Source organism: Chiloscyllium plagiosum, unplaced genomic scaffold, assembly GCF_037043375.1.
Source record: "Chiloscyllium plagiosum isolate Xiang-an unplaced genomic scaffold, Cpla_swu_hap1 HiC_scaffold_25, whole genome shotgun sequence".
In the NCBI taxonomy this organism is placed as follows: Eukaryota; Metazoa; Chordata; class Chondrichthyes; order Orectolobiformes; family Hemiscylliidae; genus Chiloscyllium; species Chiloscyllium plagiosum.
The window spans coordinates 35,535,456-35,560,072 of record NW_028270163.1 but is presented as its reverse complement, the minus strand read 5'-3'; the positions used below and the strand labels follow the sequence as shown (position 1 = coordinate 35,560,072).

The window sequence follows — 24,617 nt, the reverse complement described above, 5'->3', positions numbered from 1 at the left end:
CTGATGAAGGGCTTATGCCCGAAAAGTCAATTCTCCTGCTCCTTGGATGCTGCCTGACCTGCTGTGCTTTTCCAGCATCACATTCTTGACTCTGATCTCCAGCATCTGCAGTCCTCACTTTCTACTGGTGAGGAATTTGCTAAATGTGTTCAAAAATATTTTCTTCATGAATATGTAGATGTACTTACTGGAGAAGGAGCAAAATGACCTTCTCTTAGGAAATAAGTTGGGCAAGTGACTGAAGTGTTAGTGGGGAGCACTTTGGGACCAGTGATCATAATTCCATTGGTTTTTAAATAGTTATCGAAAAAGATTCGTCTTGTATGAATGAAAAATTCTTAATTGGAGTATGGCAAATTTTGTTGGTATGAGACAGGGCCCTTAAAAATCAACAAGGTCATCTATGTGTGGAACCATAGGAGATAGGAGAGATATTAAACAAATATTTCACATCAGTATTGTCTATGCAGAAAGACATGGAGGCAAGGGAACTCAGGGAAATAAATATTGATGTTTTGAAACTGTCACATTACAGAAGAGGAGGTGCTGGAAGTCTTAAAAAATGTAAAGGTGGATAAATCTTAGGGACCCCTGATCAAGTGTACCCCAAGGCATTGTGGGAAGCTAGGGAAGAGATTGCCCCTAACAGAAATATTTGTATCATCTATAGCTACAGGTGAGGTGCTAGAGGACTGGAGGTTGGCAAATGTGTTTTTATTTTTTAAAACTCTGTAAGCAGAAGCCTGGGAACTATAGACTGGTGAGCTTGGCATCAGAAGTGGGTAAGTTGTTCGAGGGGATTCTGAGAGGTGAGATTTACATGCATTTGGAGAGTAAAGGTCGGATTCGGAATAATCAGAATGGCTTTGTACATGGGAAATCATGTCTCACTAAATTGATTGAGCTAACTGAGGAAGTAACCAAAAAGATTGATGAAGGTAGAGCAGTAGACATTGTCTTACATGGGCTTTAATAATGCCTTTGACATGGTTCCAGATGGTAGATTGATAAGTAAAGTTAGATTACACATGATTCAGGGAAAGCTTGTCAATGGAAAACAAAATTGACTTGACGTTAGATTACAGAGGATGGTGGAGAAGGTTTTTCAGATTGGAGTCCTGTGACCAACGGTGTTTTGCAGGAATCAGTGTTGTGTCCATTGTTGTTTGTCATTCATATAAACACTTTGGATGAGAATTTAGGAAGAATGGTTAGTAAGTTTGCAGATGACGCCAGCAGTGGTGATATATTCAACAGTGAAGAAGGTTATCAAAGATTACAAAGAGATCGTGATCAATTGGGTCAATAGGCTGAGGAGTGGCAGATGGAATTTAATTTGGATAAATGCAAGTTATTGTATTTTTGTAAAACAAACAAGGGCAGGACATATACAGTTAATGGTAGAGTTTTGAGTAGTGTTGTAGAGCAGAGAGACTGAGAGATTCGAGTATTTTGTTCTTTGAAAGTTGCATCACAGGTAGACAGGGTGGTTAAGAAGATGTTCAGCACACTTGTCTTCATTGCTCAGACTATTGAGTACAGGAGTTGGGACGTCATGTTGAGGTTGCACATGAGTTTTGGAGAACTGTGTGAAGTTCTGGTTGCCCGGTTATAGGAAAGATATTATTAAATTGGAGAGGGTTCAGAAAAATATTTACCAGGATGTTGCCGGGACTAGAAAGTTTGTGTTATAAGTAGAGGGTGGATAGACTGAGACCTTTCTCATTGGAACATAAGAGGTTGAGGGCTGACCTTTTAGAGGTTTATAAAATCATGGGGGGCATAGATAAATGAATAACAAAGATCTTTTCCCTTGTGTGGAGGAGTTCAAAACTAAGGGCATATATTTAAGGTGAGAGGAGAAAGATTTAAATGGGACCTAAGGATCACCGTTTTGCACAGAGGGTAGTTCATGTGTGGATTAAACTGCCAGAGGAAGTGGTGGATGTAGGTACTGTTGCAAAATTTAATAGACATTTTAATAGACATGAATAGGTTTTAGAGGGATATGGGCCAAATGCAAGCAAGTTCAATTTGGGAAACTGTTTGATACTGTCTCACTCTATGACCCTATCTGGGGAATATGGGAGGGTTGCTCCCAGGATAGTGAAGCACTAGTCTGATTTAGTCCTATTCGATGAATCATGTCCTAATCTTCAGGATTTGTCGATCACCCATCCTTGGATATGTGATGTCCCAACAGAGATGTTGGCACAGTGGTATGTCGTTAACAGGAAGTGCCCGAGGAGTCTTCAATTTTGACTTCAATCCACTTAAGTTGTCATGCCACCAGTCAAACATAGGGAAGGGAAGCTCCTGTTGATTTCCTTCTAACATCTCCCCCAGCAAATGAATCAGTTGCCTTTCCTGGATGCCACAGAAGAAAGACTAAAGGTAGGAGGACACAATGCACACTGGATGGATAACATGAATGATAGTCACTAAATGTGGTTCATGACCACCACTAGTACTGAACTTATCACATTTTGGAGAGCATAGCTTCCAGACTGGGCTTCTGGCAGGCGATGAGAGAATCATGGTTCAGGACCTCCTTATAGCTTAGTTCCAAAAAATGGACCAACATCATCATATCCAATGTAAGGTGAGAGCGGCTTCCTTTGATAGCAAGGTATCCTTACACCAAGTTGTTATCAAGGACCTCGTAAAAGTGATCAATGCGACTCTGAAGAAAAACTGTTTGTTGGTTGGAGTAGCACAAAGAAAGATGAACCACTTTATCAGAGCTCAGTTATCGCACCTCTGGGAGGTTAATGCTGGGGTTTCTCGGGATTTCGTCAAGTGTGAAGTGGAGACATTTATTACTGGTTGCAGAGTGTTCAGTTCCATTCAAGCTCCTTAGGTAGATAAGCAGTCCTGCATGCATGTAGTAAGACCTGAATAATATTGAGGATTAGGCAGATATGTGCTAACTAATACTTGTGCCACCCAAGTGCAATGCAATGGCTTGTCTCCAACAAGAAAGATGCTGAGCATATTGCCTTGGCAGTCAAGAGCATTATCATTATCAAATTCCCCACCATTAATATCCAGGGGCTCAGCAATGACCAGTAACTTAACTGGACCATCCATGTAAATACTCTTACTCAAATAACAGGTCAGAGACTGGGCATTTTGTAGAAAATGACTCACCTCCTAATGGCTCAAAGCTTTTCCACCACCCTCAAGGCACAAGCCTGAAGTGAAATAGATATTCTGCACTTGATGCAGATGAATGAAGGATCAAAATTGCTCTTTGATCAACTCTATTAAAGATAAAGCAACCTGTTGTTTGCAACCCCATCCACCACATTAAACATTCATTGCCCTCCATCACAATGTGACTGCACTGACTTGTCGAGGCTCCTTCAACATCTACCAAGTCTTCAAACCCAATCTCTGAGAAGGAGAGGGCAGCAAATGCATGGAAATATTACCGTCTGAAAAACCTCATGCAAATCACACATCATCCTTCCTGGAAATATATTGTTCTTCCTTCGTTGTTCCTGGGTTTAAAATCCTGCAATTCCTTGTCTAACATGGATTGCAACAGTTCAAGAGCAGTTCAGCACCACCTTCTCAAGGGCAAATAGGAATTGGCAATAAATATTGGCCTTGCCAGCAACATCCATGTGCCATACATGAACAATAAAACTTTTACAAAAGCACATTCTTCCAGAATACGTCAACTAGAAAGTAGTTTCGGGACAGAAACCGTGGCTCGTTTTGCTTCCCGAAATCAAAAGCAGAAAAAGAATATGGGTATTCCCAGTACAACCCTAGGTGAGTTAAGCAAATTCAACACATACAGGGGATAGAATCTGGGATCCTCTTAGTCTGTATGGCTCAGGTATTCACTAGAAAAGGTCAGTGAACCATAAAGAGGAAAGAACAATTTGGAAAGATTGACATTCTATTAGAAATAACTAAGAAGTACCATATGCCTCAACTCATCAATAATGACTTTAATAATTGCATTGTCATGTGTTGCTGATTGAATATACATCTACTCATGTTACGACCTCTTATAATAGAAGATGAATATAGATTTAAAGGAGAGATATCTCATTTGACTTACCAAGGTCATGGAAACCAAGAATCTTCCATCATCAGATGTCATTGCCTGCGATCCAAATAATGATGAGATTTGCCATCATTGATGTTCACTAAATATTAGTAGTTCTTTTACTTGATGACAATAAGATACATATGAACATGTGTGTGCTGTAATATGACACAAAAGAACTTTGGGCATTTTTCTTTCCCTAATATGATTAATTAAAAAGCATCTCATTCAAGGTGAAGAGAGAATTTGTCAAAATTATTGGATAGCTTTTAAAACTGTTCAGAAATTTGCAACAAGAAAAATTCTCTTTCATATTCTGTCCATTGTTGAAACTGGTGATAATATTCCTCCCTTTCAGGTACTCATTTACAGGCAAAACAGGTTCAGAAGGGGGCTCCAGAATACACCTATTCAGAACATATAACTAGAGTCACTTTACAGACAATTACAGTCATTCTTTGATTTTGTAGGATTTTTTTTCTTCCTTGACATTTTTTTTCTCTGAATTTACTGCATCTTTTATTTAGAATTGTAAAACATTGGCTTAAAATTAGGGAAAAAGCTGGCCTGTATAAATTTATCCTGGAAGCTATAAGAAAACATTCTGAGTTGTGACAATCTCTTTTGGAAAGAATGACATCAGTCAAAACCTTGAGCAATGCTTTGTGGAAATTGCCAACTTGAGAAGTCCTTTCAGTTTACATAAGTAGGCTGTTTGATCAGCTTAGCTGACTGGATAAGAACTGCTGGCTTTGAACTCATGCAGTGGGACTCTAAGGTAAATAATTCGAAATATTTTTGCTGAAATTCCTCCTTTAGTGGAAGAATTAAGCCTTTTAAAATAAAAAGTAAATTCAGCAACCCTACAATTCCAGCAGGGAATCTATTCTCATTGTGAGAGTAGATTCATCTCAGACATGAGATGAAAACATTGCACAGTGCAGTTGTAATTCCCTTCGTCTGTGCTTTCTTTGAGTATTGGTTGGTGCTGGAAATGTAGAGTTGCTGAATTTATCAATCAATGGGTTAATACCTCTTGTTAAAATAGCATTCATAAAATTCTGTCCCTCTGCATAATTTCAGGACTGCTGCTGAACTTTGTTTATTTATATTGATGTTGCTTATGTGACTCATAGTGAAAGAAATTATTATGTAGGTAATTAAAATGAAGTTTGTTGTATAGCTTTAAGTTGAAAATTAAGTATGGGGCTGAGTCTTAATGTAATAACTTGACATTAAGCTCAACAATTTTCTTTATGGTAACTGATACAAAAGAAAATTTCAGAAGAACCCAATGTAAGCTGCACAGTTTAGATATGCCAGAGATTAATCCCAGACTAGGCCCATTGCTTTTGAGGCAAGTTAGAATGTGAGATATATTTGGTGTGATTGTATTTACTCTATTGTATTTAAAATCAGCAAGACAAATTAAATATTTTGAAACATATATTGTCTTTTATTCCAGATGATGTACCACCTTATTTTAAAACTGAGCCCATTCGATCACAGATCCACTTGGAAGGAAACCGCTTGGTCCTGACATGTATGGCAGAAGGGAGCTGGCCTTTGGAATTCAAATGGTTATACAACAATACAGAGCTCACTCACTTCTCTCTGGAGTACAGGTCAGAAATCATTGAACTTGACACTTTAGCTTTATGTCCTTTGAAAATATTTAATGAGAAATGCCTGGTTGATGGACTTGATCCATAAGTAACTCCTGTTCAAATTGTACTTGAAACTCTTGGTTATGCATTGTAAGACACAGAATACAAAAGCGAGCAAGTGATCTTGGACTTATCTATTAAAGAGTTAATTGGAGCAATAGTTACAGTTTTGAGCATGCCATTATAGACAAATTATAGAACCAATGAACTGGGTATTTTTAAGTTGTAACGGTTAGTCTTGTGAAAAGCTGTCACAAACACCACAGCCAAATGCTTTCATTCCATACTCTAACCATTGTATAGTCCTAGATTTTGTGTGGTGATTTTGATTTTCTTTTAAATCCATCCAGTTCTTCGGCTTTTCATGAAACATTTGCTGTAGTTTGAAAGTTCCATTGATATATGGACAGACAAGCTACTTAGCTACAAGGGAGAAATTGTGTGTAATAATTAACAAATTTAAACAAAATTGAATTATACACACAGTTCCAGCATTTCATCACAGTTTAGCTTTGGAAGTTAATCTGCAGGCATCAATAAGAATTGCTTGCATTTCGGTGGGTTATTGTCTGAAGTAACTTTTCCATACAAATTCAGATATTTCCAACAGTGTCATTGAGAGATTTGATTATACTGGTGTTTGTTCTAGGCAGTCCTATCTAGGATGTCAAAACATTATTTTAGTAGCATTACCCAGAAATGTTAAATCATGTTTTTGCATAGGCTACACTGGGGTTGAGAAGGAGCAGTGAGTGATCAGTCTGAGAATAAATACAAGAGGAAGTGGAAGTGATTGTATGAAACTTTTTCAATCTGTATGAGTACACCATGTCAGTTCTTCTAAAGTGGGTAAATGGGAACTTTAGTATTTGAAATTGTTCCAATTACAAATGAATTCTTTTCTCTTTCCCTTACTGGTTAACATTTATAAAATTTGTTGATGGATCATGTTCTGGTAATTATTATTGACACCACCAGTGCCCTACTACAATCTGCACAGGATAGTGGACATATGGAACAGTCCATCAAAAAAATTAGTGTAAATTCAACCGGCATCTTAAAAGAGAGCTGGATAAATATCTGTGGAGAAAACGATGAAAATATTGCCACCATGACTTGAATTTCTAACTGTTCCTTAAAGTAGAAATGAACAAGTTAGAGTAGTAGGGAAATGCATGTTAGATCAGGCCTAGGCCAGGCTTGACAAAGTGGAAAAAATGTCATCAAAAAGATTATTGTATGCAACACCAGTTGCATAGGTCTGTTAAAAAATCATGGAATGATCAGCTTTGCAAAAAGAACACACTGAAACAGCTGAAACAAGAACTTTGTGAAACAAAGCTAATGAAGGCTGGAGGAATTGAAACTGGAAAAATGGTGTGACCTTTGCCATACCTGTGGCTGGTGTAATTGAATGAGAATTGGATGAAACGATCTGTGTGCAAATTGTACAATGAAGTATGATGGTTATAGATTTAATTAAAGAGAAAATGTAAAATTAGTAAAATATAAAATAATTTCAAAAACAATTTAAAAGTTTGCAAGCGTTGAAATTCACATGGAATTCTGTCTAAATTTATCAGGTTTCAAATCTTGATTATTGGTTACAGCTGATGCACTGTAAGCATGAATTAACTGAAAAGGTAAAGGGATTGTTAGTCTTTAATGGGGAAAAATTTGCACAACCATGCAAATTTTGTTAAAGGATTTTCATAATTAAATATTAAAATTAAGCCTTCTCCAATATGGCATTTTTATTACAGTCAATACACCTTAACGAGCTGTGAACTAATGAGTAAAGCAAAGCTGTTTCTGTCTGAAATAAATGGAACACTTAAGATATCATAACCAGCAACTTTGAAATCGAGAACAATGGAAATGGATAATGGTCGTTGCTTTTTGCCCGATCTAAACAAGAGTTTGTTTTAGAAAAAGATGGATTAAATGGTGGTGTTTGTAGTGCTTCAGAAATCTCCATTAGCAATTAGCCTTAATTGGCATCAGGACTACTCATATTTGCACACACAGAATATGTACAGTACCCTTAAAGGGATAGGCTATATCCCAGCTCTATGAGAGTAGCAAAATTTCTACGTTGAAAAGACTACCTTCAAAGAAGAGATGCTTCAGGTACAATCCAGGTATAGTCTCATGAGGGCAAACAAATCCAGAGCTGCCTGGATGGGTAGAAATAGAAACTTTGATATAAAAAAAAGAAAAAATGCTAAGATGCCAAGTAGAAAATACAACTGTGAACCAGGTTAAATATAGAGTGTTCACAGGAATGATGAAAAATAACAGAGAAGAAAAGGAAGGAGACGGTTAGTTAACATGAAAGAAAATTCCAAAGATTTCTGTAGGCACATAAATAGTAAAAGGGTGATGAAAGCAGGAGTAGGGCTGATTAGGGACCCAAAAGGCAGAGGGCATGACATATTAAGCAAATACTTGGCTTCTGTCTTCACCAAGAAAGAAGATGTAAAGCTACTTACTCTGCTTTCTACGGAGCAGATCCCTCTTCAAGAGAAACAGGAACAGAAGAAAATCCCTCTTAAAAGCACATACCGTCACATTGTAGATGTGACTGGGCAGTGAGTGTTATCTGGAGTTTGTACATCCTAAGGTGATGGTGTAATAGATGGGATTGTATTTTATCCTGCATTTTGAAATCTTTCAAACTTTGTTCTATTTTATCTTCATTTCTTTTGTGCAATAAATATTTTCTTTGTTGTTAAAACCAAACCTGCAGCATTGTGTACTTGTGTTTTAGTGAAAGGCTACCATGTTAATATAAAAAAAACTATCAAGCCAGATTTCAGTCTGGGGTCTGATTTGACCAGTAGTGCCATCAGCTGGGATTGTAACACGGGAAGCATAGGGTAATGATTCATGGATTATTTAGGCTTGGGGAAAGATTTGAATTAGAGTTCTCCAAAGCTCAGTGCTAAGACCTAACACTTTTCCTAATGATCTAAGCATTAATGTACAGAACACAACTTTAAAATTTGCTAATGATATGAAACTTTTGACAGTACTGTAATGGCAAAATGGATGGTGTTGAATTTCTAAAGAACATAGACAAGTTGGTCGAGTAAGTGGATAGGTAGTGAATGAAGTTCAATGCAGCGAAGAGTGAGGTGATAAATGTTGGTGGAAGAACATGGAAAGACAATGTTAAACAAAGACGACTGTTTGAAATGAGGTGCAGAGCTGAGAGATCTAGGTATGCATATACATAACTCATTAATTGTGGCAGGACAGTATGAGAGAGCAGTTAATAAACCATGTGGGTTCCTGGGCTTTATTAATAGTGGTATAGAGTACCAGAACATGAAAACTATGTTGAACTTATATAAGACACCTGTTTGGTATCAGCTGGAACGTTGTATCCTGTGAAGGCACTGTGCTTTAGGAAGGATGAGAAAGACATTGAACAGATTGCAGAAAGGTTTACAAGAATGTTCAAGAGTTGAAGAATTTCAGTTATGAAGATAGATTGAAGAAAATGCTGAAAGAAGATCTGAATGAAGCATTCAAATCATAAGATTTCTGGACAGACTAAACAGGGAGATATCAATAAATGATCAAGAAAGAGAGGACACAGTTTTAAAGTCAGTAGTAAAAGAAACTATAGTGATGTGAGGAGAAACATTGTTTTACACAGAATGGTTAGGTTCAGGAATACACTGCCTGAGACTGTTGTTCAGGAAGATTGAATTGAGATATTCAAAAGGGAATTAGATCATTTTTTGAAAGGAAACAATGTGTATGGTTACAGTGAAGACAGCAGAATGGTACTTAGATAACCAGGATAGCCACAATAGGCATTTTGACCTCCTCCTGTACTGTAATAATTCTGTGATTCTGTGACTAAAGGAGATCACCAGATCACCTAATGGGGATGAACATCTGGCCATCAGACGAGGAGAGAAAGAGAATAGCCAGCGATATTCCGTGGGAGAGAGGTCAACTAATAGCTAGAGAACACAGATGCAGACATCTGAAGAATGATGCTATTTGTAAATTTGAAGGCACAATATAAAACTGGTGGACACAGAGAAATTACCGAAGAGAAACAGATGGGGCATAAAAAAGAATGGAATGGGAGGACACAGGTTATGGCAATATTATGATAAAGTGAAATAAGGTCACTGGAGATCTAGCACTATCTATCAAGTCAGAAATGCCTATTTTGTAAGAGCTACCAACGGAATAAAGGCACCAGTTTGTAGTTTCTAATGGCATTCAGCCACCTGGGGGGACAATTTATGTAATCCATCTGTACTAGTTTTAAAACCACGTGACTGGTTGCAGTGTATATGAAGAACATAACTATAGTTATTCATGGTGTACTGTACGACAGACATACTTCCTACTTAATTGGAAATAGATCTGAAGTAAATTTGTTGACACTGAAAGATCAAATGTACTCTGGTACATGTAGGATTGACACATAACCAGATCTTATGTTTAAAAGATGTAGGAACAAAGCAATCCCATGTCACAAGTCTAAGATGGCTCAAAGAGCTTATACATGGTTAATTGCTGCTATTCAATAATAAGGTACAAGATGCTTCCATTCAGCGCAGTTTGAATGGCTCTATTAGTCAGCTGCAGGGCATTGTACATATGGTTGGAAAAGCTATGCTCTTGAATGAAAATTATCAATTTATGCTCTTTCTAAGAACAGGCTTCAATAGATTGAATGAAGGGACATCTGGGCTTTTGAAAATCTACTCACGTGAGGTATGTAGCGTAAGGTTTTATATAAGTAAGCTCTTATTTCTTTCTAAATAAAAAGCACACAGTTGCTCCTTTGCTGACTGACTCAATTAAACAATAATTCCATGAACACAAAAATCACTAGTTGGCAAAATTGAATCTGTTGCAACCTCAATGCATCTGTGAAGCTCTGTTACAAAGGAACCTCCTCAAACATTCAGAGATCTTAAGCTTAAGTCGTCTATTTAATGATATACTTAATCAACTCTGACAGTGAAAGGCTCTCATTAAATCCATGTGCTCAAAATCAAACCAGTCATTGGGAGGTATATGAGGGTAGTTCAGGCTACTCTATGGAAACTTAACCAACCTTTCCACAAAATGAGTTTAAGGCTTTAATTACTCCAAGAATTAATGTGATATAAATCTACCATAAAGTTCCAGTTGGGCGAAAAAAAACAAAGATTGTTTTCTGTATATGTCTAATGTAGTGACTTTCTGCCAGTAGATTGGACTTTCACAGGACAGTGGTGACATCTAGAGGCAGGGAATATATGAAATAACATTCACAGATTAAAAATCACGATGAAAATATATTGACATTGTAGTATGCTTAAGTGACTACCTTCATAATAAAAGGATGTTTCTATAGTTTCGGGCTTGACTAATTATGGACAACTGTAGTTTTGATACTTGAATGAATTAATTATTTTTAGAAATGGTAAGTTAATCATTAATATAATCATTCAAGCTTTTCCATTGTGTGTTAATTGCATTTAATTAAAATCTATCTGGTCAGACTATCCCTATATGGTGGTTATAAATCTGAGAGCTTTGCGTCACTGGAAACAGTTTTCTCGTATCACCTTTCAGAAATAAGACAGCATTCTGAGTTGTGAGTCAAACTGTGTATCATTTGGAGAATCTGGTACTGTTATACATTAATATGTAGTAAGGTAATCTACTCATTATTTCTTTTTAGAAATCATTTGCTACAAACCTTTAATGAGAAAGACGTGTATGAATTTTGAGAAATGTTTAACCTCAATCATGAAGAAATGAAAGTGCATGGGCATTAATAGGAAAGAGCACATCTAGGGTTCTGAAACTGGTGTCCAATAAACCAGACCTTCCAGCAAACATTATCTTTAGAGTAGGGACAGATCCCATGAAAACAAATGCAAACTCCACATTGAGACCTTGCTCAGAATGTTGTCTGGTGGGAGAAATGTCAAATGGAAGGTGAATTCACCACTCAAGGGCAATTAGGAATAGGAAATAAATACTGGACTTATCAGATATGTTTACACCACAAGAGTGTAGAATTCAAAAATAAATAAAAATGGCATGGGCTTGTTGGGATGATGATCTGTTCTGTAAAAATCTAATCTAAATCTACAGTATTGGGTATATTGTGACAAGTGAATTTGAGTACATGAGAAGATATAAAATGCATTTTTATTGAAAACAGATTTTATATACAACTTTTGAATTATTGACAATAGTATTAATGAAAATAGAAACTTTTGGCATTTTACACTCAATGCAGTATAAGCACAGAAGAACAAGAAAAGACATAGTACACGGCTGCTCTTTACTTTAGAGATGCCTGAATTATGCTAAAGTCCATATTTTCTCAATAAATTAAGATTAGTTGAATTCAATTTATTCAGAGCTAGTGTTATCTTTGTGGTATGTCAGAAACTTAGAAAGTCTCAATTGTGGCCTTTTTAGTCATGAACATGTTTGATTTACTAGTAACCATTGTCTGAAACCAGTTACCCTGGTCATGATTGAAATTTCCTGAAGAAGGGCTCATGCCCGAAACGTTGATTCTCCTGCTCCTTGGATGCTGCCTGACCTGCTGCGCTTTTCCAGCAACACATTTTCAGCCATGATTGAAATTTGCCATGATTCATTATTAACCTCACCATTTGCTATTTCAATCTAACTTGATATAAAGCAGATAAAAGTTAAACCTTGAATTTTGTGGCTTTTAGACTTTACTGGAAGCTCCATTCTGTTTACTGCTCATTTGGGCCAGTACCACAGAAACATAAAGCAGTCTCACCAAGCAATCAAGCAGACTCGTAATTTTGTCTTATTGGTAGTGAGGTGTTGCAGGTCCCTGGTGCAGTTCTCCATCACACCTAACACTTCCTCACAAGCTATGGCACTTTGCCATGCAATTGCAAAGGTGTAACACTTACCCTGTCATCTTCTCCCTCTTTACTGCCCAAGGCCCCAGATGTATCCCCCAGGTGAAGCAGCATTTATTTTAATCCAGTTTACTGTATTTACTGCTTACAATGTGGTCATCTTTACATTGGCAAGACCAATGCAGACTGACTAACCAATCTCTGCTCTGTCTGGAGGAATGAACCTGCCCTTGCTCCTGGACTAAAATTTCTGTCCTTAGCCTGCTACAGTGTGGCAGTGAAGGGCAGCACAAGCTTGAGGAACAGCACCTCACTTTTCACTCAGGCTCTTTACAGCCTTGAGGATTCAGCTGAGTTGAGTTGATCAACTTCAGAGTATGATGTCTGTCCTCCATTGTGATACAACCACCCTAGCCCACCTCAAACTTGCCTTCTTTGTGTCTTATTGATTTTGCTCGCAGCAGAGCAGATCTATTTTCTGCATTTCCATCCAGTTACTCTCCTTTACCAACATCAGCAAGCCTTTTGTCTCTTGCTATGAGCACCCTCAACAGTGTCCCGCTGAGTCATCCACCTATGCCAACAGCATAAACAACACTGTCCTCCAGCCTTTCTCAGTCGGTGCAAAGTGGAGTCATATCAGACTCAAAACCTAAATTTGTTTCTATCTCAACAGATGTTCCCAAACCTGCTCAGTTTCTCTAGCGTTTTGTCTTTTTCTTTCCAGCATTTTCAGTATTTTACTTTGATCTTCTATTTAGTGTGTGCCTGCCTGTTTTGTTTGTCATTCATGAGATGTGAGCATTGCTGGTAAGGCAAGTATTTAGTGCTCATTTTTAACTGCCTTGAGAAGGTTGTGGTGAGTGCCGTGTTATGGTTCATGGCCAGTATGTCAGTGTGCCATTAAAAGACATGCTAACAGCATCACAGCATTTCACCTTAGGGTATAAAGATTTTGTATCCCTTCTTACCTTGGATCACTTGAAGCATGTTGGAAGCATGCTCCTCTGTTGTAAGCTACTAACATTAGCTCAGACACTTCTGAGACTGAGGAATGTGATCTTTGCAGATCATAATTTATTGTAATAAACAGCTGTTGTAGGAGTCCAGCCTCTGGCAAATGTCTGTGTGGAGTTTGCACATTCTCCCCGTGTCTGCATGGGTTTCTTCCGGGTGCTCTGTTCCTCCCACAGTCCAAAGATATGCAGGTTAGGTGGATTGGCCAAGCTAAATTACCCATAGTGTTCAGGGATGAGTAGGTTAGGTGCATTAGTCAGAGGCAAATATAGGGTAGGGGGAGTGGATCTGGATGGGTTGCTCTCTAGAGGTTTGGACTTGTTGGGCCAAAGGGCCTATGTCCACAATGTAGGTATTCTATGATTCTATGGTACTATGAAGTCCAGATTCTGAAGTTACTGGAGGTAAAATAAGTATTACCACAGGCAGTAAAAAACTCTATTGGAGGTGAACTCACATCAGTAAGCAGTCTTCTTCAATTGCTGTTAACCATGTCCTGTGCCACTGCACTGTGAGGGAAAGATTGTGACCAAAAGGAATGACAAAATATTCGCAAATAAAGATATTGTACTACCTGAAGGGGAATTTGCGTGTGGTTGAGTTCACCTTTTTCTGTTTCTTTGTTCTTCTAATTGATAGAGGTCACAGATTAGTAAGGTGATGTTGAAGGAACTTTGGAGAGCAGCAATAGTTCATCATGCAGATAGCACACACTGTTGCTAACAATTAAAGGAATGAATATTTATGGTAGTGTATCTTTGTTAATCAGTTGGGCAGTTTTGTCCTTGTGGGTCCTTGTGGTTAACCTCGTGGGTCTCTCCAATGAGCCAAGTGTGCCCAATAGGGAGCAATTCTTCTCTTTGCTACCATCCACCACAGTGTAGCCTTCCAGGCTGCGACCTTGGGGTGGGACCTCTCCTGCCACTGGTTAAATCCTGGCAGGGCAGGATGAGGCTGTTAAGGCCTCCCCCAGCCCATTGGTAAGCGGGCTGTTTATGCCAATCCACATTGGTTAAAATTGCAGTTCAAGCTGATATGAATGGGAAAGCCACTCACTGGATTTTAAGTCTGTTCCCTCTCATACCCGCAGCTTTCAAGCCCACAGAGTAAATATAAAATTCAATTGAATCAATATAATGAATGCCCAACAAATCAATTGACAGCACTTAATGTCAAACACTTGAACTTGATAACTTGAACTTGAAAACATTAAAATGAATGAAGGGAATTGTATTTAGCGATTCACACATTTTCTTTCTTCACAATTTGCTTTATCATATGCCTCTCCCAATAAATTGGACCTCCTGAAGTAGGTAACAGCTTTTGGTGACCTTCCACAGTTAAATCATGGCCACAATATCTCCGTGAAAGAATTTGTATGAATTACTTGACATAGAATTCAATGGCACATATTTTTGAATGAATAAAGTAATGGGAAAAATGGTATACCTTCTCCATTTACTCACCAAAATGTAAGTAAAGCATTCCAGAAAAATACTGAACATGAATATGAAAACTGTTTCAATTTCTGGACTATTTCACAAAGTTTCCAATGTGGGGAGGAACAAAAATCATCTCATGAGCCACACTGATTCTTAAGGGATGCCATTGAGGTTTCCTCAACAAGAATGGCTAATTTAACCAAAAAAACACTTTGTTTGCTCATCATAAAAAGGAGGAAAGAGTTATCCAAATGATTTTGTTCAGCAGTACTAAAGCATTGCAAGGCAATGCTCATTTATTGTTGCTTCATAGTTCAATGATTGCATATTCAAGTTCAAATTCACAAAAGATTCAGTCATGCAAAACACCAACATCCACACATCAGCATTAAATGAATCAGGAAAAATGCATACATCTCATTGAGTCTAACATGAGGGAAATGTCAAAAGATGTGGAAAAATGTTACAATCTATCGAAAATAAAGTCCGCGCATTCTGTACTATCACATTCATTTTTTGTAAAACTACATCAGTAGCAATGTGCCTTAGTCATTCATAGGACACATATTTGCTGAGTCAGAATTAACTTTTAAAATGAATCCACGCATCTATTCTAACCTAATACGTAAAACAGAAAGTAACGAAGGCTTGATGAGCTGTTTATCTTTTGGTTTTAAGACAATAGAGGTTGCATTTATTTTGGAAAGTTAAAGACACACAGTGGAGTTTGCAATCAAAGCAAAGCACTACTCTGCAGTTGACATTGGTATAAGTTGCAGATAGTCTTGTTTCTGATAACTTGCTGCAATATTATTTTGTATGCTTCATTTCACAATCAGAAATTATAATTGAGACCATGACTTGCTTGGGATAGTCCTGTACTTTTGTCCAAAAATTACAAAACAGTGAAGACAAAATTAAAAATAAATGGGTTTTTGAAGAAGTAACAAGGAGGATTGATGACAGCAGAGTGGTGGACGTGATCTATAGGACTTCAGTAAGGCATTCACCAAGGTTCCCCGTGAGTGACTGGTTAGCAAGGTTAGATCTCATGGAATACAAGAAGAACTTGCCATTTGGAGACAGAACTGGCTCAAAGATAGGACAGAGGGTGGTGGTAGAGGGATGCCTTTCAGACTGGAGGCCTGTGATCAGTGGAGTGCCGCAAGGATTGGTGCTGGGTCCACTACTTTTCATGATTTATATAAATGATTTGGATGTGAACACATGAGGTATAGTTAGTAAGTTTACGGATGACTCCAAAATTGGAGGTGTAGTGGACAGCGAAGAAGGTTACCTCAGAGTACAACGGGATCTTGATCAGATGGGCCAATGGGCTGAGAAGTGGCAGATGGAGTTTAATTTAGGTAAATGCAAGATGCTACATTTTGGGAAAGCAAATCTTAGCAGGACTTATACACTTAATGGTAAGGTCCTGGGGTGTATTGCTGAACAAAGAGATCTTGGAATGCAGGTTGATAGTTCCTTGAAAATAGAGTCACAGGTAGATAGGATAGTGAAGAAGGCGTTTGATATGCTTTCCTTTATTGGTCAAAATATTGAGTATAGGAATTGGGAGGTCAGGTTGAAGCTGTACACTTTAGGAATATTGCGAGCAATTCTGTTCTTCTTCCTATTGGAAGGATGTTGTGACACTTGAAAGGTATTAGAAAAGATTTACAAGGATATTGCCAGGGTTAGAGGATTTAAGCGAGAGGGAGAGGCTGAATCGGCTGGGGCTGTTTTCCCTGGAGTGTCGGAGGCTGTGGGGTGACCTTATAGAGATTTACAAAGTCATGAGGGACATGGATAGGATAAATAGACAAAGTCTTTTCCCTGGGGTGGGGAGTCCATAACTAGAGGGCATAGGTGAGGGGGAAAGTTATGAAAGAGACCTAAGGGGCAAATTTTTCATGCAGAGAGTGGTGCATGTATGGAATGAGCTGCCAGAGGAAGTGGTGGAGGCTGGTACAATTGCATCTGGATGGGTACATGAATAGGAAGGGTTTAGAGGGATATGGGCCAAGTACTGGCAAATGGAACTCGATTAGATTGGGATATCTGGTCAGCATGAACACGTTGGACCGAAGGGTCTGTTTCCATGCTGTACACCTCTATGACTCTATGAATGCAATAGATTGGAAATGAAAATGAATTCTGTTCCAGTTCTGTTCTTCTCTTTCTCATTCTAATTTAAAGCCTCTTTTTCAGTCCAAGCTTTAGAATCTTATTTAATTCTGTCTCAGCTTGCTACCTCATTTATTTTACTCTTACTTCAATACCTTTTTTTAATTTCAGCTCAGTGCTTCCCTCTCTTTTCATTTTGCTCTGCATTTAAACTTTTTTTCCTGTATTTTTAAGTCTCTTTCCTTCATGTGAAGATCCCAACTACAATTATGTTTGTATTCTTTCTGGGCGGCTGAATCATGACGCCTGACTTATGTTAGTTTGGTGGAAGCGTGCAATTTATTGAGGTAAAAATGTAATGCACAGGGATACAGCAACTCTGAGAAAGAGAGTCAGTTGTTTAATGCATTTTTGATCATTTAATATGATCCCATAGGGATTAAACATTCTGAGCTTCAATCCCTTGAATTGTGCAGCAGATATGATGTCAGCTCCAGTGGAATGCTAAAACTGGCCTCAGCTTTCTTATGTGGTGGAGGGTAAAGTCCACCAATGTTCTCTTACTGATTATCAATGATTCCTGCTGGAAAATATGGCATTTTTCAACTTGGGTGCCATACTCTACATGTCACAATAGTCCTGCCCAACAACTCTCACCATAGCTGCAGTCTGCTGATGTTATCCAGGAGGCTGACTCTTGAAGAATGGCTGCTTTGATGCAATACCAATAATCCATAGAATTATATACACAAGAACAGAGCACCACTGTCAGACATAGAGTCATTGAGTCATGGAGATGTACAGCTTGGAAACAGACCATTTGGTTCAACTCGATCATGCCGACCATTTATTCCCAAATTAAAGTATTCCCAAATGCCAGCATTTGGCCCATATCACTGTAAAGCCTTCGTAGTCATGTACCCATCCAGCTGCTTTTAAAATGTTGTAATTGTACCAGTATCCACCACTTCCTCTGGCAACTCATTCCATACATGAACCACCCTCTGTGTGAAACAGTTGCCCATTAGGTCCCTTTTAAATCTTTCCCCTCTCACCTTAAACCTATGCACTCTAGTTCAGGACACCTTAAGCTGGGAAAAGGACCTTGACTATTCACCCCTTTCATGCCCGTTATGATTTTATAACCCTGTATAAGTTCAGCCCTCAGCCTCCAACACTCCAGGGAAAAAAGCCCCAGCCTCTCCCTATAGCCTTCAATCCTGGTAACATCCATGTAAATCTTTTCTGAACTCTTTCAAGTTTAACAACATCTCTCCTTTGGCAGGGAGACCAGAATTGAATGCATTATTTAAAAAGTGTTGGACATTTTAGACAAAGAGTTTTATAGTAACATATCCAGCATATTTAGGATTTCACTTTTGATTGAATTTGCTATTGTTAAATTTATAATTATTTTCTCACTTAAGTTATCAAATTGAATATTTGTTAGCCTCGAATGTGCTGGAGCACAATGTACTCAGGTAACTAGACATTTTTCCTAACCCTTCAACTGAAACATGTTGTGTGCAACAAATTATTGGAAGTGACAAATAGTAATGACAACCAGCCATCTGGAACGTTGACGACAAAGGACAAACAGCAGTTTAATCAATGAGATTTAAAGATTGAGAAGACAACAGAGGGAACGACGGAGAAGGAGATCGGTTTCATTAACGTTAAGTTAGTTTCAAAAAGATATTTGTACTGTTAATAGACAACCACAACTTCCTGTGGCAAGTTTAATAGGGAATTAATATACAAATGCGTCAAGTTCTTGAGATACATGGGTAGTTAAGAGCAAGCGGCTATTCTTGCGATTGCAAATCATCACATTGCGACAGATTGCAATCGCAAAGTTGTTGACAAATTACAGATCATAGCAGCGATCTCAACATTAGCTTGACAGTAAATTCTGGAACAAGGCGATTAATGTCTGGTTTTAGATTCAGTAGTAGCTAACTTCCTTTAGTGGCCTGAAGCCCTAGATGAGAGAGTAACTTGGAAAAATTGGTGGATTTTTGACATGTGAAATGTCAAGTGTTCAATCCTAAACACAATGTGCCTTGAACCTCCAGCCATATTCCAGCTTGAACAGAGATGGTAAACCAGGGGATGGGCGACCGATTGTCTCTCAAGAGACAGCGAGATCATGGAAAGGTTTTCAAGAAGGTTGCATGTCTTCACTTTGAAAGGCTTAACATATGTAAGTGCTGTGAGCTAGATTTTCCTGGCTTTGGAAACTAGGCAGCTTAAAGGAGGCAATTAAAGGTTAGATCCATTAATTCATTTCCTTTATGGTTTTCTTATGGGCCTGGAACAGCAGAGGGGTTTCTGCCTGTCCACATAATCTGCCCTATGAATCTTAAAGCCGCACCTCCATGGCAATCTCCAACCTCCCGCCTCACTTCACAACTTTTGATCTTGGTTGAGTCCAAACAACCTGATGCCTTTTTGTAGCAATTTCGGCCTGCCTCTGTTTTATTAGCTTGCTCCCTCTCCCAGTTTCCCATCACGTTCCAATATACCTCTCTGATCCTCTGCCGCGTTCTATTTCAATGATTCCTCTTGGCAAGCAGTCAGCCTCTCAATCAGAGCTGGCAATCAGGTGGGAAACTCGACAAAAAATTTTGAAACAGATCCTGCTGTATTTCAGAATTTAATTACCAAAACACCACTTTCTTCTCCTCTCACCTCCCCGCATGTCTCAGTAAATATTAGAGATAATAAATCATGCTGCATGAAATACTGACATCAGGAGAGCAGATTCAGCTACTGCTCTGTCACTGCTTACATTGAAGGTGCAATGTGCCTTAATCTAAGTGATTATGTTTGCATCATTCAGGACAGGCTCAAGGATAGAGAAGGTTTGGAGTGTAATAGAAATAAGGGAAGTGAAATCTCTTGTTCAATGCAGAAATTCCAAATTGAACTGTCAGAGTAGTGGATGTCTGATCTTTGGAACATGACTGACCCTTTAGAGTTTGGCAGGACGAATAGTCCGAACAAAATTTGTTCTCAGTACAGACCACTCACGAGGAGAGCACAGATTGAGTCACAGAAATGGGTGCAATGCTAATAACAAACATTTGCAACACCGCAGTCAAACAAAATTCAAAGAGTTAATTGCCAGACATCATTGGTAAAAGATTAACAATTAAAAATTGAGCCAGAATGCATGAAAGACCATCATTGATTGGAATAATTTGAAGGTCAACGGAAGAGGAAGAGAGATCAAAGAGAATAACTACAACCAACATCAGTCTAACAGAACCACCAATAATAATAGAGCTGTCTCTAAGTTATACCTCCTTGTACAAAATTAAATTGTAGGTTTGCCCCAATATTTTCTTCAGTCTTGTCATTTTGGGCTCATGATTGTACTGTACAGACATTTTGGTCTGATTCTCCTCTCCCGTTCAGAATCGTTTCCTGTCACCCTGCAAAAAACTGCAGGAGCAATGACTGGCAGCTTCCTGCTGCTCTAATTAATTCCCCTGACTCAATGCTGCCACAAATTCCTTGTGGGGTCTTGCGATCCCAATGTTCACAAAAATGTGCAACAGTGTTCCTCAGAGATTTCCATTAGAGCAGAATAGAATCAGAGAAAGACAGTACATACCACCCCTCACCACCACCCCCCCACCCGCCCCTTCCAGTAATTCAGTTGTGAAGTTACGTGGGTATGAGTTATGTCTTAATCAGTCTAACATTTCCTGAATAGCTAACCAGTTAAGTCTCCTTCTAGGCAGTCCCTTATGGTCAAGGCTGGCTTGTTTCCACAACAATAATGAGTTTGCAGGGCCTGAATATTATTTCTTTTCAGCTAAGTGTCAATTTTGTCAAGTTTCACAGAGGGTTTCTCACTGCGAGTCTGAGCAGAATATCTCTCTGTATCTTACCAAACTTATTTCATTGACCACTTATGGTGCCCCTCTCGCCCGATTCTATTTTCATGCTCTTGCTCAAGTTTCCGAGAAGACCTCATCACTCACCATCCATCCACCAAAAGACCGGTGTCTCACAAATATGATTGAGTTTTTTGAGGATGTAACCAAGGGGATTGATGAGGGTAGAGTGATAGATGTTGTTTACATTGACTTTAGTAAAGCATTTGAAAAGGTTCCACATGGTAGACTAGTTAGTAAAGTTAGATCATAAGGGATTCAGGATGAGCTTGCCAATTAGGGACAAAATGGCTTAATGGTACAAAACAGAGGGTGGTGTTTGAGAGTTGTCTTTCAGACAGGAGGCCTGTGAATAGTTGTGCTCCATCGGAATCAGTACTGGGTCCATTTATGTTTGTCATTTATATAAATGATTTGGATGAGAATATAGGATGCATGGTTAGTAAATTTGTGGAAGACACCAAATTGGTAATATAATGAACAGTGAAGAGGTTTATCCAAGAATACAAAGCAATCTTAATCAATGAGGTCAATGGGCTGAGGAGTGGCAAATGGATTTTAATTTAGATAACTGCAAGGCTTGCATTTTGGGAAAACAAATAAGGGCAAGACTTATACAGTTAATGGTAGATACCTGGATTCTGTTGTAGAACAGAGAGCTAGGGATTCAGGTACATAATTATTTGAAATCTGTATCACAGATAGACAGGGTGATTAAAAATGCTCTTAGTATACTTGTCTTCATTACTCAGTCCTTTGAGTGTTGGAGTTGGGATGTCATCTTGAGATTGAACAGGACATTGAAGAGGCCACTTAAAGTCATAGAGTCACAGAGATGTACAGCATGGAAACAGACCCTTCGGTCCAACCCATCCATGCCGACCAGATATTCCAACCCAATTTAGTCCCACCTGCCAGCACCCGGCCCATATCCCTCCAAACCCTTCCTATTCATATACCCATCCAAATGCCTCTTAAATGTTGCAATTGTACCAGCCTCCACCACTTCCTCTGGCAGCACATTCCATACCCGTACCACCCTCTGTGTGATAAAGTTGCCCCTTATTCTCTTTTATATCTTTTCCCTCTCACCCTAAACTTATGTCCTCTAGTTCTGGACTCCCTGACCCCAGGGAAAGTACTTTGTCTATTTACACTATCCATGCCCCTCATAATTTTGTAAACCTCTTTAAGCCTCAGCCTCCGATGATCCAGGGAAAACAGCCCCAGCCTGTTCAGCTACTCCCTATAGCTCAAATCTCCAGCCCAGGCAACATCCTTATAAATCTTTTCTGAACCCTTTCAAGTTTCACAACATCTTTCTGATAGGAAGGAGAATAGAATTGCACGAAATATTCCAATGGTGGCCTAACCAATGTCCTGTACAGCCGCAACATGACCTCCCAACTCCTGTACTCAATACTCTGACCAAGAAAGGAAAGCATACCAAACGCCTTCTTCACTATCCTATCTACCTGCGACTCCACTTTCAAGGAGCTATGAAACTGCACTCCCTAGGACCTTACCATTAAGTGTATAAGTCCTGCTAAGATTTGCTTACCCAAAATGCAGCACCTCGCATTTATCTGATTTAAGCTTCATCTGCCACCTTTCAGCCCATTGGCCCATTTGGTCAAGATCCTGTTGTAATCTGAGGTAACCCTCTTCGCTATCCACTACACCTCCAATTTTGGTGTCATCTGCAAACTTACTAATTGTGCTTGCATCCAAATCATTTATGTAAATGACAAAAAGTAGAGGGCCCAGCACCAATCCTTGTGGCACTCCACTGGTCACAGGCCTCCAGTCTGAAAAGCAACCCTCCACCACCACCCACTGTCTTCTACCTTTGAGCCAGTTCTGTATCCAAATGGCTAGTTCTCCCTGTATTCCGTGAGATCTAACCTTGCTAATCGTCTCCCATGGAATACTCCACTTCTGGAATACTGTGTACAGTTCTGGTCAACCTAATATAGGAAGGATGTTATTAAATTGGAAATGGTTCAGAAAATATTTAGCAGGATATTGCTGAGAAGGAGGATTTTGAGTTATAAAAATAGGATGGAAAGGCTGGGACTTCTTTCAATGGAGCATAGGAGTTTTATACAATCATTTGAAGCATAGATAAGGTGAACACCAAGGGTCTTTTCCCTCAGGTGAGGGAGGTCAAAGCTAGGGGGCATATTTTTAAGGTGAGAAGAGAAAGTTTGAAAAGGACATAGGGGATAACGTTTTTACATGGAGAGTGGTTTGTGTGTGGAATGAACTTCCAGAGGAAGTGGTGAATGCAGGTACAGTTACAGAATTTAAAAGACATTTGGATAAGTACATGAATAGGAAAGGTTTGGAGGGATGTGGGCCAAGTACAGGCAAGTGGGACTATTTAGTTTGGCAGCATGGTCAGCGTGGACTAGTTGGACCAAAGGATCTGTTTCCATGCTGTATGACTCTATGACTTCAAAAAATGTTTTAAAAATTATAGCTTTTAAATTTTGTTGCTATCCTGGGACCAGCTATTTAGAAATTTCACATTTTATCCCTTGGTCTGCAAGTGAAATGTACTACTTTACAAGATCAAGAAATTACAGCAACTGTTCCCAGGCTCCAAAAGTAAATTTTACTAAAAATATATATTGTAGGGATTTAAGTGGCAGACTGACAGGAAAAGGTAATTATGTTCCTAACTGCCTCAGCATTGCACTGACTGAAAAGATAATGGTATACAAATTGACTTGAATAATCTAGTGCTCTATCCATGGCCTGAAAATGACTATAGATGAGATCCTTTTATAAGCTAACCACGCTCTGAAGTTTTATCCTAATGTTTCAGTGTCCTGAAAAATCCACATGCCGTTTGTCATTTGCAGTCAATAATAGTGCCTGTGACAGAAACAGTTAAATTTTTAAATTATGAAATGTTTTGAGTAAAATCTTCTATTTGTGACCTTTCACCATAATGCTAAAGGAAAACACAGGATACAATTTAGTTTTCTTCCACAGAACAGACTTGATTACAACATTATTGATTATATCATCATAGCTAACACAGTTATTATTTACAGCTCATAGTTCCAGCTTATAGTTCACTTTCATTGCAGATCTTGCAAAATTCTTTTCATCTGTATGTCTTGATTGGCAAAAAGATTCAACAGTGCAGTGAAAATGGAATTATGGGGCTTCTTGTAAAGAATTTAGCCATAATTTGGAAGGGTCAGAATTCGGCAGAATCTGACAGGACACAGAACATATGGGTTATAGCGAGAAATCTGGGAGAATTGCATTCAAAGTCCAGCGAGGCCTTTCTCAAAGTCAGAAGCAACTCGTTGCATTTTCTGACAGAGTTCCAGGCAAAAAGAAGTGATTGTCTCTAAGGAGTGAAGTGTTCCCTCTTAATGGGGTTTATTGCTTGTTGTTAGCCTCATTAATATGCAGCTTCCTATCCCACCACCTGCCATGAGGAAACTAGACACCAAGAATTGTGTACAGGGACAGGCACCTAGATCAGGACTATTCAC

At 38.7% G+C, this 24,617-nt stretch overlaps 1 protein-coding gene across 6 annotated transcripts in view; it reads left to right on the top strand.

Annotated features, from left to right (window-relative positions):
- sdk2b (sidekick cell adhesion molecule 2b) overlaps nt 1–24,617 on the top strand; it is a 1,001,963-nt gene that overhangs the window by 458,953 nt on the left and 518,393 nt on the right. For all 6 annotated transcript variants that reach the window (XM_088000610.1, XM_088000613.1, XM_088000611.1 and 3 more), the window contains exon 2: nt 5,529–5,688. In XM_088000610.1, coding sequence (XP_087856736.1) covers nt 5,529–5,688 — 160 coding nt within the window. The remainder of the gene's footprint in view (nt 1–5,528; nt 5,689–24,617) is intronic.